The following is a 15,692-nucleotide window of genomic DNA, read 5'->3' as shown; positions in this document are numbered from 1 at the left end:
TATAAGCATTTTTGAGCTATATACTAGTTTTAGAGGCATTTTCCAATGAAGAGCTGTAGAGTGGGGATTGTATAACCTATCTGGAAAACAGTTTTAAGCAGGGTGTAGCTGGAAAATTGGATGGACAAGCTTAAGAGTATAATACAACAATGATTTATAAATCACACTTACAGGCTTTTTAATGGAAAGCCATACAATAAATAGGAGAACTGGTTTCTAATATCGGTATCACAATCTGAGCGCAGTCTGTTTGGAGTGCTGTTGCAGATCTGCTCTCCTTCGAGCCCATTAGACTTTGGTGATTTGACTTCCCTATGGCCCTGCATGGACATGGGGATATGCTCTTGACATCAGTTTGCATCATCAGGCCTCCAGATGAAAATATGTCATTTCACGTGCGTGGGTGAACATATGCCGTGAAGGTTATAAGCATGGTAATACAGTTGTCTAGAATGTGAATACATCCTTTTATGTGTCATTATTGTCACTGTATTTATAATGATATATGGTGCTTTTTGCTCTTTGTAGGTTACGGCCTACTAATACTTAATCTCAGTGTTCTCCACCTGGACTTTATTCTTTGTGCATGGGAATCTGTGTAAAGGAGATTAGGGAACTGTTTAATATAATAATAAAAGCAATGCTTTGAAAGCTTTGCAGCAAGCGTGATGAGAGCTGATGGATGATAGTGGAAACAGTACCATGCTTGTTACAATATTAAATTGAGAGTACATGAGCAATCTCTTGGTTGCAAGATGCTCCTAACCCTCTCACCTGCAACTGAAGATGCTTTGTGCAGTGCTGATAGGTATGATGAAAACAAAAGATAAACAAAAGATAAAGGGTCTACTTTCTGCACTGTTTACATAAAAACTTCAGGAGCCTGAGGCACAAGTTTATTTATAGTGGAGCAGTGTGTGGCCTGTAGGCTTTTAAGAAAAAAAGAAAATGCATGTTTTGTTGTTCTTTCATAAGTTCAGATGAGTTGAGCCTCCTGCCCCTTTCAATGCCAGCACCAGGCTGACCCTGCTCTGCACGGCTTGCTCTTTGCTTGACTGCAACCCCAGCACAGCTCGATGGGGGAAACAGGAGAGCTCATTGCACTACGGTGGCGCTGTTAAAAGTTCTGTCAGCGAGTGCACATCCACAGCTGGAGCTGGGATGAAAACACGTGCTAGAGCTGATTGCATAGCATTACATTGCACTTCAGGAAAAAAAGGCATTTTAGGCTTTTAAAGAATTCTGCATGCCAGAGTAGCATCTTGTGAGTCATAGTATGTACCTTTAAAAATGATATGTCACTGCTGAAGAATCTGTGGGTTTTACACATTTTATGCTTGCAGGGATGTTTGGATGTTTGTGTTCTGCCTGTTTATTATCTCTGTTTATCCATATCTGATGCAGTTCTGAAACATTCTCCTTCTCTTGTGATTCTGTGCTTGCTGTTTTCCAGCGGACACATGCTGCATATTGCAACTCAGGCAAAAGGGATTTTTACACCAGAAATTTCTAGTGCAAGCCTAGGGATGGAGTGCAAATTGAAAATACTTATTTTCTATTGCTAAATTAAGAGTAATCTCCTTTTACCATCCATGTCAGACATGCTTCATATTGTTATCAATATCATTGCATAGGTTTATAGCAGCCTTCAGTTATACAGAATAATATTTGATGCTTGTGAGTTTTGGAGCTTTGTGGTTGGTCACAGTAGCTCTTGAATGCTGATGATAAATCCTTTGCATTTAAACTGCAGTTTATAATCTCTGAGGATGAAAATAAGAAAAATCCTGTTTTATAAATAAACATGTTTGTATTCATACATAATATCCACCAACACTTGGAGGTTGTGATTTCCACTCCATTATTAGGTTTCTTTCCCACCTTAGAATTCATAAATAACCATTGTAAAACAGGAAGAGGTGTGGGCATGTTGTATGTCAGTTGTGGTTCCTGTCTTCAAGTTTCCATCTTCAAGATGATTATTGTATGTTTACGCTTCAAAAACACGATGCTTCAGAGTATTTGTGGGGATATACTATATTTTATACAGAGACTGGAGAAAGAATTCCCAGTGCAACATTTTATCAGAGGACTGGTAATGATACTGTACTTCAAAACCAAAAAACCTGGTAGGGAGAGGAAATTTCTGGAGGAAATTTTTCTTCTGAGGTTTGGGGGAAAGATCTGTTTTGTTTCTTGTTTAATCAGTGGAGACTGCTCTGTTGTAGGTAGAGCAAAATGACTGCCCCTCCTTAATAACTGTTTTCCTCTCTAGTTACACTTACCTTTATTTTGAGTAGTTTACAATGAGACAAGAAATGGAGTCTAATCCTGTGCAGTCCTGCTCCACTGTGGTGCCATTTACTGATGTGTGCTGAATTGAAGGGACACTGGGATGTTTCAGTGCAGCGAGGTGTACTGCTTCCTGCTCAGCCCAAAGCCAGCAATGCATTGTTTAGATTTTGTGTCAGGGAGTCAGTATATATGTGCAGATGGATAAACTTTCTAAAACCTAAACTTTGTAAAACGTAAGCTTTGCATGATAGCTATCTAAATTCAGGAAGTTAACAGGGAACATAAAGTCAAGGACCTCACCAAAATCACTGGCACGATGGTGATGATAAAGAATAGCTTCATACCACATGTGGTGTGTGGTCACACATAAATGAGAAGGGAAAGGCATCCTTCTGCATATCCTTGTTATCCTAGTCGTGATGAGTCTCACTGGGTTTGTTTAGTGTGGAATTTGAGTTCCTAAATACCAAAAGTAGGAGGAAAAAAAAAAAGAGGTGAATGTTCTCAGTGTTGCTTTTTCTCTCTGATGGAATGATGCTTTCTTCAAGTAATCTTTGCCAAGTTACTTGTGGGTTTTTAACCTTGTCTCAAGTGTACACAGAACACAAAAGATTTGTACAAATCTTCATTTTTCATCTGCCAAACCTAATAACAACTACTGCAGAATGCTTACAGATAGTTAATTATTTTATAAACTGCCAAGAAAGAGAGAGGAAAGGGGGATAAAAAGGTATGTTAACTGCTGCTGACCCTTCTGCCTTTCTTAGGCAGATCTCTTGCTGGGGGAGCTTTGAACAGTTTACAAAACAAAAAAATTTAAAAAAAAAGCAAGGCAGGGGTTTTTCTCCAGACTGATGCCTGTCTTAGGAAAGTACCTCTCATATAAAGCGGAAACAGAGGATAGCAGGGGATGGAGGTGCAGTGAGTCAGTATCCAGAGTTGTATTCTGTGGCCAGAAAAGTGGGAGGAGTTCCAGCTGAGAAGGGTGACTTACAACTGCTAGGAAGAGGGATTTACAAGGATCATGTGAAAGGAAGAATTGCCGCCTTCATGGCAGGAAATGGCTGGAGCATGCACCGGGACCTTGGCTGGGGAAGGTCAGTGTGCAGGCTGACTTCCTGGACACCCAGAGGAGGTGGCTGAATGGTGTGGACATCAGGGAGCACGTGGGAAATAAATAATGGAGATTTAAGCTTGGTTTAGAAATGAAAAAACTTATTTCAGGCACCGAGTAGGGCTGTCATAGTGCACAGTAAGCCTTCATGTCTAGCTGGTCACACCTTGTTTTGTTTTTGCTTAGAGACAAATGCAGGCTATAGGTGGGTGACCATTGATGTATGTATGAGTCATGTAAAACCAAACCATCAAGGTATTGGCAGCAGATGCTTTGAATGGGTAATTGGTAGCAGAGGGCTAGTTAGCTGCAACAAGCTGGGCATGAGAGTGCAATTTACTGTTTTCCCAGAGACAGCCTGATGCCCTGTTTTCCTGTTCACATGTAACTCCTTCTGAGCCAGCCCTTGCATCTCTCAAGATTTGAAGAGATTGCCATATCTGAAAATACCTGATTTTCCTTTCCATTTGAGAGAGTCATACAGCAAAATCTTTGTTTTCTTTCAAATCCTAATTCTCTGTGAATGAAGGAGCTTATTTACTATACATCCTTTGTTTTGAAATTGATAATGGTGCAGTCTGTGAAAAGTGATGCAACATCTTGCTCAGAGAGCTCCCTGCTGGTTTTGTGTTGCTTCAGATGCAGCCTGGTACAGAGGCTGTCCTACCACTCTTGCTGAGTTTATGGGGTGGTGTTCCCTGAGACTGCTGGTCACTTTTTTCATCTGAGAAGCAGTCTGTGAGGAAGCTCCTTCCATCTGAGACTTTCTTTTCATGTTACTGTCACTTTTACAACTAGGTGAGATGTTTGTCTTTGGCATGGCAACTGTCCTGACAAATGGTTAGTTAGCAGGATGTTCTCCTTTTGATGTTCATGTCACTATGCATAAAGAAGTTGCTTAAGGACTTCACTTGCCATTCAAGTCCAAGTGTCTTTATCTACGATTGTGATTGTTTTCTTTCAGCCTGTGGTTCAGGGCCTTGTGTCAGTGAGAATCAACTGCCAGGTTTTGTAGAGGGACAATTTTTTTGTGAGCTTCATTAACACTGGGGTTTTGCCAGCTTCTGCTTTTTATGACCTCTTTAGCCATATGGGGCTTTTCAAATTGTTTTGTGCCTCAGTTTGAGGTACATCTGTGTGTGATGTGCAACACTTGAGTAACTAATTCAGTCTCCAATAAAAGCAACATAGAATCACAGACTATCTAAGTTGGAAGGGACCCCTAAGGATCATTTAGTCCAACTCCCTGCTTCTCACAGGGTATATAAAACTGAACCATAAGACTGAAAACATTGTCAGATGCTCCTTGAACTCTCATGGGCTTTGTGCTGTGACCAGTTCCATGGAGAGCCTGTTTCAGCGATGGACCACAATCTAGAACGTTTTCCTAATGTCCCATCTGAACTTCCTCTGATGCAGCTTCATTCCATGTCCTCATGTCTCTTATCAGTGGGCAGAGCCACTGGACTGACAGCAGCCGCAGGATGAAGCACTTCCTTGAAACAAGCACATGACATCCTTCGTGTTCCCCCTTCAGAAAAATGAGCTTGAAATACCTGGGAGATATGGCAACCACACAGTTATTGAAGCCCAGACTCTGTAGGATGTGCTCTGTTGATAGGCAGAAATATTCCTCTTTTATTTGTGTAAGAGACCTATTTAGCCTAATTAGGAAAAGCTTTGGCAATGATGAAGCAGTGTGAGCACACAGGAACGCAAAAAGCCCTTCTTCACTGTACACAGATAAAGGGAAATGAGTAAATAAAATACGGAATCCCAGAGTGGAAAGGATTATAAACTGGCAAGCGATAACAGTTCTTATTGCTAGGTTGATATCCCTAATTGATATAAACATGAAGCCCTGTGCAATCTGTGGTACTTAAAAGACACGCATCTAAATAATCTTTAAATAGATTCTTCATTTTTAAGACCCACTGGAGTGTAATTGTATTCAACTTAATTAAATGAACTGAAACCCCTTGGTAACCATGCTTTACTGTTCCTAAATAAAACACTCTCCAAAGAGACTTGAGGAAGCTTAGTTAAGGCGATAAAAAACCTGAGCCCAGCACCATGAAGTTTTGCATGAGCAATATTATATTTAGTTCATCTGTATGCTACCTACAGTGGTTGAGACTGTATTAACAGTGCTGTACCTCTGTTAAGAGTCAAAAGCTGAGGCTTCACTGAAGTGCTTTAGGGCAGAGTCAGCCTTTCTGGTTTCAGATTTGTATCAATGTGGAGTGTCTACTTAACCTGGTTTATTAATGCTACCCCTCTGTGCCAGCGCAGAGCACGTGTTCCCTGCAGGAGTGAGGGTTTGCAGGGATAGCGCAGGCAGGCAGGATGGGCAGCATTGGTGAGGGGGAGCCTGGGCACAGCTTGCTTACAGGAGCTACAGGAAATCATTTCTTCTGCTGCTAAGATTACAGGGGGAAACATGGATTGCTGCCATGCTCAATTACAGTTGTTTCCTTTCCTGGTAAAAGATGACCTGTCAGGAAGCAGTAGAAGTGACGACAAGGTTAGTCCCTGCTTATGTAGAAGTGTTGGGCGTATCCTCTAGGCTGCAAGCTGCTGCATTTCTAGTAGGAAAAACCAGAAAAATATCAAAGTTTGAGAAAGCAGTTTAAACATCAGCATTCTGGCTTTCCACGGCGGGCAGCTGGGCTGCCCTCTGCACTTGCAGCAGTAAATCAAGGGCTCTGGGATGTGCAGTGCCCTGTGCTGCTGGGCGCATCAACTAGGATTGCTGGTGTCCATACCTACTCCCAAAAAAGGAGCAATCTTGTCATGCCTTGGTGTGCAGAGCAGTGTTTTTTCATGCTTTGTAAAAACAGTTTGAAGTGAAGGCAAATATTTGACATTTCCTTTGCCCTTTTTGAAATCTTAACATGGATAGCAGGAGAGCACCTTCCTCTTGGAAGTCAGCATCCAAAGTGGCACAAGTGGGAGTGAGTAAATTTGTGCTTGCTGTCACACCCAGCTTCCTAAGAGCAGCCTTTCTGAAGGCTGGGACTGTCACTGCCGAGCTGGGTGGTGATGCAAGGTGCATGCTGCCCTGTAGCTCTTGCCCTGTAAGTGCAGATGAGGTAATGGGCTCATCCAGCCATGAAAAACGTGAGGCAGGCGACTGCATCCCTGCTGGGCTTTCCCAGTGCTGCAGAGTGGGAGAGCACTGTGCTCTCTCCTCTGCCTGTCAGTAGTTGTGGTTGAGGGGAATGGTTTTAGGATTTAGCTGGTGGGATGGTAAGAAATGAGGGAAGTCATGGCGTGTTCCTCTTTACTGGTGCATCTCCAGAGCCAGTACTGCTGGGGGAAACTGCTGTCCATAGGGACCTGCCCAGGATCCTGGGCCTGGATCTCAAAGCAGCAAGAAGTGCAGAATAGTACACTGAAGAGGCAAGGGGGAGGGGCAGGGGGAACAGAGAAAGAAGGATGAGAAGTTTTTTTGAGTGAACTTTACTTTTTCTGGACAAGGTATGCCCTCCTTCTGCCAGACTGTCCAGGGGAAAAGCGTTGCATGGTTCAGTTTAAAGGCAGTCATTCTCTCCTGCCTTGACACTTGAAAAGTAGTTTTGTTAGTGAAACTAGTACATAACCAGTACCCAAGTTTGCTTTCTCTGAGCAAGTTTAACACCTTGGGGAAACACTGTAAACAAGAATTGCTGAGATTACACACTTGACCTGAGATACTGTTGACTACTTAGTTTGTTTTGCCTTTAAATAGCTAAATATTTTTTTACATGTTTTTAGTTTAGATTTTTTCAGACTACTCTTTTAATGATTACTCATACCTCAGTTATGTAGTCCCATATATATTACAGAAAATTTGGATTTGTCATCTGTGCTACTACTAAATATAAGGAAAAGAGCTTTAATGAGACTTCCTTCACTATTGCAGTTGATATGGGTAACTCACTGAAATATTTATTTCAACATCTACTTGAGATGTTTGCCTTTTGCCTATCTATTTCATTAGACTTAACTTATCTCAGGCATGAAGCCGCCCCCGTAATATATGCAAAATTTCCCAAATCTGAAACAGGAAATTCACCTCCATCTCCTTAATGGTAATTTTTATCAGATATATGTACATTTCTTAACCCTTGCCATTATTTTGTTTACCATTTGTTTCTGCTCCAAGTCTCAGGCTAGAACCCATTGCAGCTGGTGCACATGAAGTGACAAATTTTTACTCAATGTGAGAAAAAGTCTCAGCAGAGTGTGCCAAAGGAGGAGGCAGTGAGAGCAAGGGAGAAAAACCTAATGAGAGGTGATGTCAGGTGCAGCTATTACAAGGCTTAAACTTGTTCTGCTTTACAAGCTGACAATGGCAGCTTGTAGCTGACTGATGACCAGTCTGGTAGATGGTGGTGGCCTTTTAGGTATCAGAGTAGACAAGGATTTTGAGTTACATTTTGATGAGCTTAGTGCAGAGCTCCTCAGGGAAAGGAGGACAGAGGATAATGTACGGTTATTAGGGAAGCTGGACATTAAGGGTGCTTTGAACTAACTGTCATGAATAAAATTTGCATAGGTTCTTTCTTGTCTGTCAAGGCCTGGTTCTACTTGTGATAAATACCAACTTTTTAAGTATGTTGGAATGTACATTTGCATAGATGCAACTTTTTTGTTAGCATTCATATATTTTTATTTTTTCCATAAAGGACTTCCTTGGTCTCAAACCGCAGAGAGGGATGCCAGTAGTTTGCTTTCAAATTTATTTTAAATTTACAGAGGGAAAAGGAGAAATCACATTCAAAAAGTTTTTTCCAGAGATGCTTTGTTATACCTTCTTGACAAAGACTCTGGGGCTTTACAGTAAAAAGAAGGGGGTAGAAAAAACTGTGGTGCTACTGGTAAAGGAAACACTTTAATTTCAGAATTTTGAAAAGAGTAAGAGGGGTTTTTGATGTAAAGAGAGGGCAAAGTTTTATATATGTGTGTATATATATATATGGAAAAAAAAACTTGGATAACTCTGTGGTTTAATATGATTTTTTGGGTCTAGAGTGACTATGCTCTGAACTTAGTGGGTTGTATTAGTTATTTCATATAACTGCTGCCAAATCTTTGATATCAAAGTATACCATTGTGCTTTCTGCTTATTTTACAGAATCTATAAGTCTTTTAACCATGCTGCAGAGAGCTTGACACAGTAGTATCACATCTATTTTTGTAACTGTCTGTAAAGCCACATAGTTTAATGACTCAACCCTCAGATGCCATAAAAATTAATGGAAAGTCTATTGAACAGTCTGGTCTGTATGTTCTTTTTGTTCTCACAGTGTCTGGCTATAGAGAGGTCAAGGGAACCATGACAACTTTTCAGCATCCTCAAAAATAGCTGTTCTCAATATAAAAATGTCATGACTTGTACACTGAGTATTTTATGCCTTCTTCTGAATATCAAGGGAAGCGCTGGCTGCCTGGCCTTGCACTTCTGTCTCTCTCACATTTCTGACCCTGCTGACTGTCAAGACAGGCTTTGAACCTGTCATTGCATGGATAGTAGAATTGTTAACTCTGCTGAATGGAAGATTGTCCTTGCTGAGGCCTAGGAATAGAAGGGAGTATTTCTCAAGCAGCTTGTCGGGTTCATTTTCAATGCAAGCATTTTGAAGCTGTGCCAGAAGGCAAAACATCAGCCCTATTCCTAGCAGAAATACATTGGTAGCAAGAGGGTCAGAGATGTGTAACAGAATTATACTGGATCTCTGCAGGTTTTCCTACAGATGCCTATCCTCACTGTGTATTACTGTAGTAAACTGAGACGCAAGCTCTAGCCAGAGAGATGGATGCAGGTTTAACTCTTGTGTTTGGACAAGGTTTGGATTGGATTTCAATCTGCCTCCTTAGAAAGAACTGTGAAGGAACGTGGAATACTGTGTCTCAGGTTTATCAAGTGCAGCCTGAATTCAGATATTAATATATTTTGGAATGCAGAGAGTTCTGCCATGAGTCTAAGGTTGCTTAGGGAAGGATGTAAAGTTTGTCAGGCTTTTATGAGCTCTTATAATTAGTAAAAATATCTAAAAAGGAGTGGCATTTTAGTCAAAGTTATCCCACGAAAATCTGATCATTCCTTGCGTTTATTAGGCACAAATATATTTTCCTGCAGATGTTCTCATTTCGCTGCTTTTTTGTCCCTCCTCCCTCTTGCCCGTCTCCCCTCCCCAAACAAGCCTGTTTGCTCTGGCCCACATTCTGGCTTTCATTTATGTACTTCTTTGAGCTATCCAAACCAAAGGTATTATTGAAATGCAAGGTCATGTTCCACAAATTTTTAGTAGGCATCCCTGTTAAAATCTAACTGCCAGAAATAAACTGCTAATGTTTACAGTGACTCTCCACACAGTAGTCCTGTGTTTCAGGCATGGAAATGGATTTTTCTCATCTTAGCTTGTAAAGGTCAAAAAATGTGCCTTTGCTAGGGCACGATTGCTGTGTGTTGTGAAATAGCACCTTCCCTTTGCCAGTGCCATTTCCACATTCATTTATACCTTATTAGGAAAAAAAGGTCAGATTGTCTTCCAGTTTCTGACCTATTCCTAAGATCCCGGATTATGCATGTGCTGTGGCCATAGCTGCAGTGGCTTTTAAGTTTTGAACTCGTCTAGTTGCATTGTGTGCTGTAACCTGCATTGCCGTGTGCAGATGGAGACCCATCTGTCTCACTGAACAAACAGGCTTGTAGCATCCACATCTTTCAACATTTATGAGATACATGCAGTTATGTGAATTTTACCCAGGGGCTGGGAGATTGAGCACATATATCCAGTAATCAAGACCTTTTTCTTGACATTCCTAATATCTGCCACAATAGGAGGAGGATATGCTGGAATATGCAGCTTTGTAACACATTTTTCAGATTCTGAGACAGAAAAGTACAGAGTAAAATGGTTGTAATTTTGGAAGATTTTTCTAAAAATCTTGTTCTGCGTAGAAATTTATGCAGAAAGTATGCATGCTCTGCTAGTGCCTAATATTTCAGTACACATGCGGGTTCATCAAATGTATTTGTTACTTAGCAAAGTCTGTTATTCCTCCTTAGCTATTAGTGTTTTTATTTTATTATACTATTAAACTATGAATATATCTTTCCTTAATTTTACAGCCGGCAGAGCTCTCTAGCAAAACATTTTTCTCTTTTACGCTTTCAGATGTCAAATACAGAGGATTCTGCCAAGGCGTTAAACTAACTGATGTGCAGTGACCGATAAATTCTGACTTTATAATAAGTGCCAAATCATTCCAACTTTTCTTTGTAGTCGCTCCATTAGCAGGAATCTCAGTGGATTCCTTTGGTATTCACATGCATATCAGAACTAATTCTCTGGGAATTTCAGGGCAATTCATCATTTTGCTCTGTGTTTTATGATGCCAAAAAATGTTGCATGCATACATTATAAAATGGAAATTTAGGAACATGCTTCACAGCTGAAAATAGATATCTGAGAGAACTTCTGTTTTCATTAGGCTATTAAATCTTCATTTTACATTTAACCCTTTATAAATAACGAGTTGTGTATTTTCCTGGCTATTAAACTGTTTTGTGGAAGAGTCTGTGCTGTAGTGAATCTTAGGGGAAACATGTTGTAACTTCTTACCAGTGAAGTGTTTGGGGAATGGTTTTCCTGCTCAATAATTGTATTGCTCACAAATTTTTTTCCATCAGAAAGATTTGTGGGATTATATAGCGGGAACATTGCAGTTCGCATGGTAATAAACACAATTGGTGTAAAATACTCTTCATGTTAGTGCTTTAACTGTTAAATTTGTAACAAAATCACAGAGTTTATGTTGAGGTTTTGGTTTTAAAGGTGTTACTGACAGTTCAGAGCATTTCAGGGGCTTCTGAAATGCAGATTTATCAGTAAGGACAAGTTTGAAAGCTATATATTTTCATTGCTCACATAAGCTGTCTCAAATATGCAGCCCATCTATATCAAAATGGGACATAGTGGTGTGTTATTGAAGGCTTATTATATATTGCATTGGCTTGTTATTTTTTGTATCAAATAACTGTGTGCTTTTTCCTACCTGTGAAACTAAAATGGCACTCCACGTTTGTGTAAAACTATGAAAATTGCCACTGGATCTTACTCTTTGTGCATCAGAAATATTTTTAAAAATATTTTGAGTTATGCTTTTAGTCTTTTATTTTATTAATAATTCTAGAGATTTTTAAAAACATCTCTGGCCATTCCTTTGACTCTGTTTGTAAGGGAATGCATGACTTACCAAGCTGGAGCTAATGTTTTGCATATGAATATTTTTAAAGACTCAAAGCCAAAATAGAATTGCAAAGTACACTGCTGGTTATTTTGTGTGAGACAGTTTAGAATTATTTGGAGACATTGTGGGGGGTCAATTTAAAGAGCACGCAAAATGTCATGGTTCTTCAGATGAGCTATACTTGTGGTTTGATGATACCTAAAGTAGGTCTTGGCCATTATTTGTGCAGTAGAAGAATGAAGCATCTTCTCTTTTCTAAGTTTTGCCATGTTTTTGGTAGTGCTTGAAGAATAAAGGAGGATGATGGAGATAACTCTATGTAGGGATCAAATTTGAGGTCATATAAATCAAATATACAATCCTTTGTTAAATTATGACATTTACTTACATGAAATCATGAGTGGATGCTGCAGGTCATGAGATGCTTGCTGTCTTTGGCTTGGGTTGATTTATGTATCTTTATTTCTTTTGACAAAACCAATGCTCTCTGCATTGACTGCACACATAAACTCATATGGCTGCAGACACAAAGGCTTCAATTGGCATTTTCCACTGCACCTTTCTGGCAAGTTGAGGTGCAAATGCAAATGTTTGTGGTTTTGTTCTAATTTTGAAGCTATGGGGCTTCAAACCCCAAAGCTGTCCACATCAGTAAGGAGGGTGCATGCAGCCTTTGTGGAATGGCAACTGCATAAAGCTGTAGCTGCCCTTGGTGTGCACCCCCAGCAGAAGCATGTGGCAGGGCTGTAATGGGTATGTGTGCCAGCTGTCTGATCGCTGTGTGTCAGCTGTATGTTCTAACATATTATGGGGATTTTTCTGTTCCTTCATCTTTTTCTGGACATCAAGCTTGTTTTCATTTGCAGCATAGCCGCCCTCATGCAAGCCCTGAGCGCTGCCAGCAATCTCTGCTGTCAGTCAGGCAGGGTGATGCCTGCAGCTCTGCTCCCCTGGATGCGGTGGCACTGGTGACTGGTCACTTGTGAATAGGCCTTTCTTTGCAGCCACGTGCTTGTTGGCAGTGGGGCCACCCACCTTCTGCAGGCTTTAATTGGGGTGCTGCAATTGAGTTAATTTTGTTCTAGGGACGGTCAGAAGCCTTCAGCCTTTTGGAGGCTACCTTTAAAAATAGCACAGTGGACTGCACGCCAGCACAAGCAAAAAATGAGCACTTGTTTGGCTGTGTTTGATCCACTGGCAGTGCCATAGCTGTCCTGCAAATGTGACCACGTGTCTGAGGAGGTGTGGGGAGGAGCACTGGAGCATGCCGAGATCCTCAGCTCTGAACGGCTCTCAGCGAAGCTGAAGTTCACGTGATATTATTGGATTTGGAGAATTTCAGGCAATTCCAAAGTCATGAATTACCTTTGAAAATTATGGGTGGTTTTGGAGCAGGTTAACTTTATGGAATGTATGGTTTCCAGAGTTGTGAGAGGAAATGGACTGATAGGCAGTTTTCATGTTGTTCTAGTAAGATGATGCTTCCCTGTGTTGCTTTTGTATCATTACTCTTTCCAACTTGAATATTCTTAACTGGCAAAGTTTATCAAAGAATAAACAGACTCTGGTTGGGGCAGATACTCCAAAGTAAGAATTTTTGATAAACCTTAGAGAGTGTTGTTTGTTATGGCTGCGTGGCTGGGATTCAGATGTCACATCATCTCTTCGGAAGTCATATAGGTTCTCTTAATGCCCACAAAAGTGAGCAAATGAAAGTTAAGTTTTGGGGTTGCTTTTTCAGTTTGGGGTTCATTTTTTTCCCCAGCAGTGCACTCCTCGTTATTCCTACTGAGTGTTTAAACACTGAAAGCAGCACGTAGTCCATGTAGGACCAGAAAGCACACCCTCAGCTACCTGAGGAGTACCCAGTGGCACAGGGAAATTTGTGAAACTCATGGTACAGGCAAAGTCCAAGTTTCCTCCCCAGCTTGTTGGGAAGTGATGAATGTCAAGGAGGTGGTTGTAGGAAGATGTAGGCTTCCACTGTGAGTAGGTAGCACTGTGGCTCCTGTAGAAAGGAAGGGTGGCACTGTTGTGTGCAGTGCAGGAGGTTGTTTGTCCAAAGCTCTGGAAAGTCTGAAGTTCCCAGAAGTGTATTTGTATAAGGACCCCAATCTTTTAATGCTTCGAACATCTCCTGTGCAAGATCTTTGGCAGTTTGAGAGATAGGAACTACAGTAAAAAAATACGTAGGTATGGGGGCAGGGGACAAAATGTAGATACATATTTAGCGTAGTTATTTTGCTTCTACTGCTCCAATAAGTGATGCACAAATTATTTTCCACCTGTAGCGAACACAGTAGTGTTGAGAAAATGCTGTTCTGAATTTTGGGAATGTGAGCTCTGCAGAAGTTTCTGGGGAAATCTGCAAAAGTTTCAGGAGGTAACTGTTCCGCCTGTGGAATTACATTTTAAAAGAGTAGAAAATAGTTTTCACAGAGACTGAGATTTAATAGGCTTTCACTTTGATGTAAACTGGAAAGTTTTTTTTCCAATTCTCTGGAAGTGATACTTCATTAGAGCAAACCTACCTCTTCAGTGTAGGGGACCACGTGCTTATTTCCAAGTAACAACAGCTTCATTAAGGTGTGGGTACTAATTAAAAGTTTCTCTTAGCTCGTATGCTGTAACTCAACTTTGCAATTTATGTATATTATTAGCATAATTATTTTTAGATTATTTCTCTCCTGCTTAGCTTTTTCTTAATAATCAAGACATAATTTTATGTTTATATGTGTGTATATATTAACAGCAGCAATAAAATAATAGTCTGCAATGTATTCTTGTCCTTCTCTCAGGATAGGCATAGAGAGCCTATCTTTTTCATGTGTGTTACCTTCTAAGGAATGCACTCAGTGATAAACATGCTCTTTCATAAGTCAGACAAGTAGGGATACAAGATTATTCCATCCCATCGTTTGGACCTATCTTAAGGGTGTGCATATTGTACCTGCCCACCCCCTCACTTTACAGATGGAGCATGCGTATCTGATGTTTAGAAAGGTTTCTCATGACGCTTGAAATTCAGCCTTCTTATTGTTCTGATCTTATTTTCTTCATTCATAATTTTTAAAGTATGAATTTTCTTCATTCATAATTTTTAAAGTATGAATTAGCAGATTATTGCAATTAGGTTTCTGGCTATAGCTGTTTTATTAGCAGTGTAGCAATCCTACCCTGCAAAGCAGACATTTGGGACTGAGTAAACCATGTTGCCACCTCCAGTACATCTTAAAAGACCAACTGGCAGTGTGTCTTTGTGGGTGTCATTGTTTGCAGTCTGGCTGATTTAGTGTATTGGTAAGCAATCTTTTAGTTGCAGTTAGTCATTGTCACAAAGCTGGGCTACTCTTGGTAAGGTCTGTGAAATGTGTGTAATGACTGGCTCTTGGAAGAGTGAGATGCTGCTTGGGAGAACCAGGGGCTGCTGGGAGACAACTGAGGCAGATAGTGCCTGAGGATGTGTTGTTCCACTGCATTGTTGTCCCTGCCTTCTTTCTCTCTGTGGGAATTAACAAAGTCCCACCTGATTGTGAGGAGCTCTTCTGGTTATCCAGTTCCCGGCTGTTCTTGCTGTTAGTGTGCTCTGGGATAGGGATGGAGCATGATGTGCTGCAGGGACAGGGGTTTCCTTCATAGTTGTGGTGCTACCTTTGAATTAGAACTTTAAGATTGATTAACCTATTTTCTTTGTCTTCCCTGTAGGACGGGTCACTGGGAAATATTGATGATCTGGCACAGCAGTATGCAGACTACTATAACACCTGCTTCACAGATGTGTGTGAGAGGATGGAAGAGCTGCGCAAGAGGAGGGTTTCCCAAGACCTTGATTTGGTATGTAGAACAGTTACAACTTTATTAACAAATAATTGCCATTCATGCTCCAGATGAAGAATCAATATTACAGCTTGAAGAATTCTACCCAGGGAAATAACTGTACGTGGTTTTGTTCATGCATGCAAACGTTTCAGCCAACTCAATTAAACGCTTGGAATTAGCCAGATTAGGTTTCTTCTAGGTATTTTTTATGATTCATTAAGCC

At 40.6% G+C, this 15,692-nt stretch overlaps 1 protein-coding gene across 6 annotated transcripts in view; it reads left to right on the top strand.

The window, feature by feature from the left end:
* The window catches only part of LOC115902443 (SAM and SH3 domain-containing protein 1-like), a 531,864-nt gene that overhangs the window by 417,590 nt on the left and 98,582 nt on the right, over positions 1–15,692 (top strand). For all 6 annotated transcript variants that reach the window (XM_030945936.1, XM_030945934.1, XM_030945938.1 and 3 more), the window contains exon 2: positions 15,356–15,484. In XM_030945936.1, the coding sequence (XP_030801796.1) occupies positions 15,356–15,484 (129 nt within the window). The remainder of the gene's footprint in view (positions 1–15,355; positions 15,485–15,692) is intronic.

Source organism: Camarhynchus parvulus, chromosome 3 (assembly GCF_901933205.1).
Source record: "Camarhynchus parvulus chromosome 3, STF_HiC, whole genome shotgun sequence".
NCBI classification, from domain to species: domain Eukaryota; kingdom Metazoa; phylum Chordata; class Aves; order Passeriformes; family Thraupidae; genus Camarhynchus; species Camarhynchus parvulus.
This window is presented reverse-complemented; position numbering and strand designations above follow the sequence as displayed.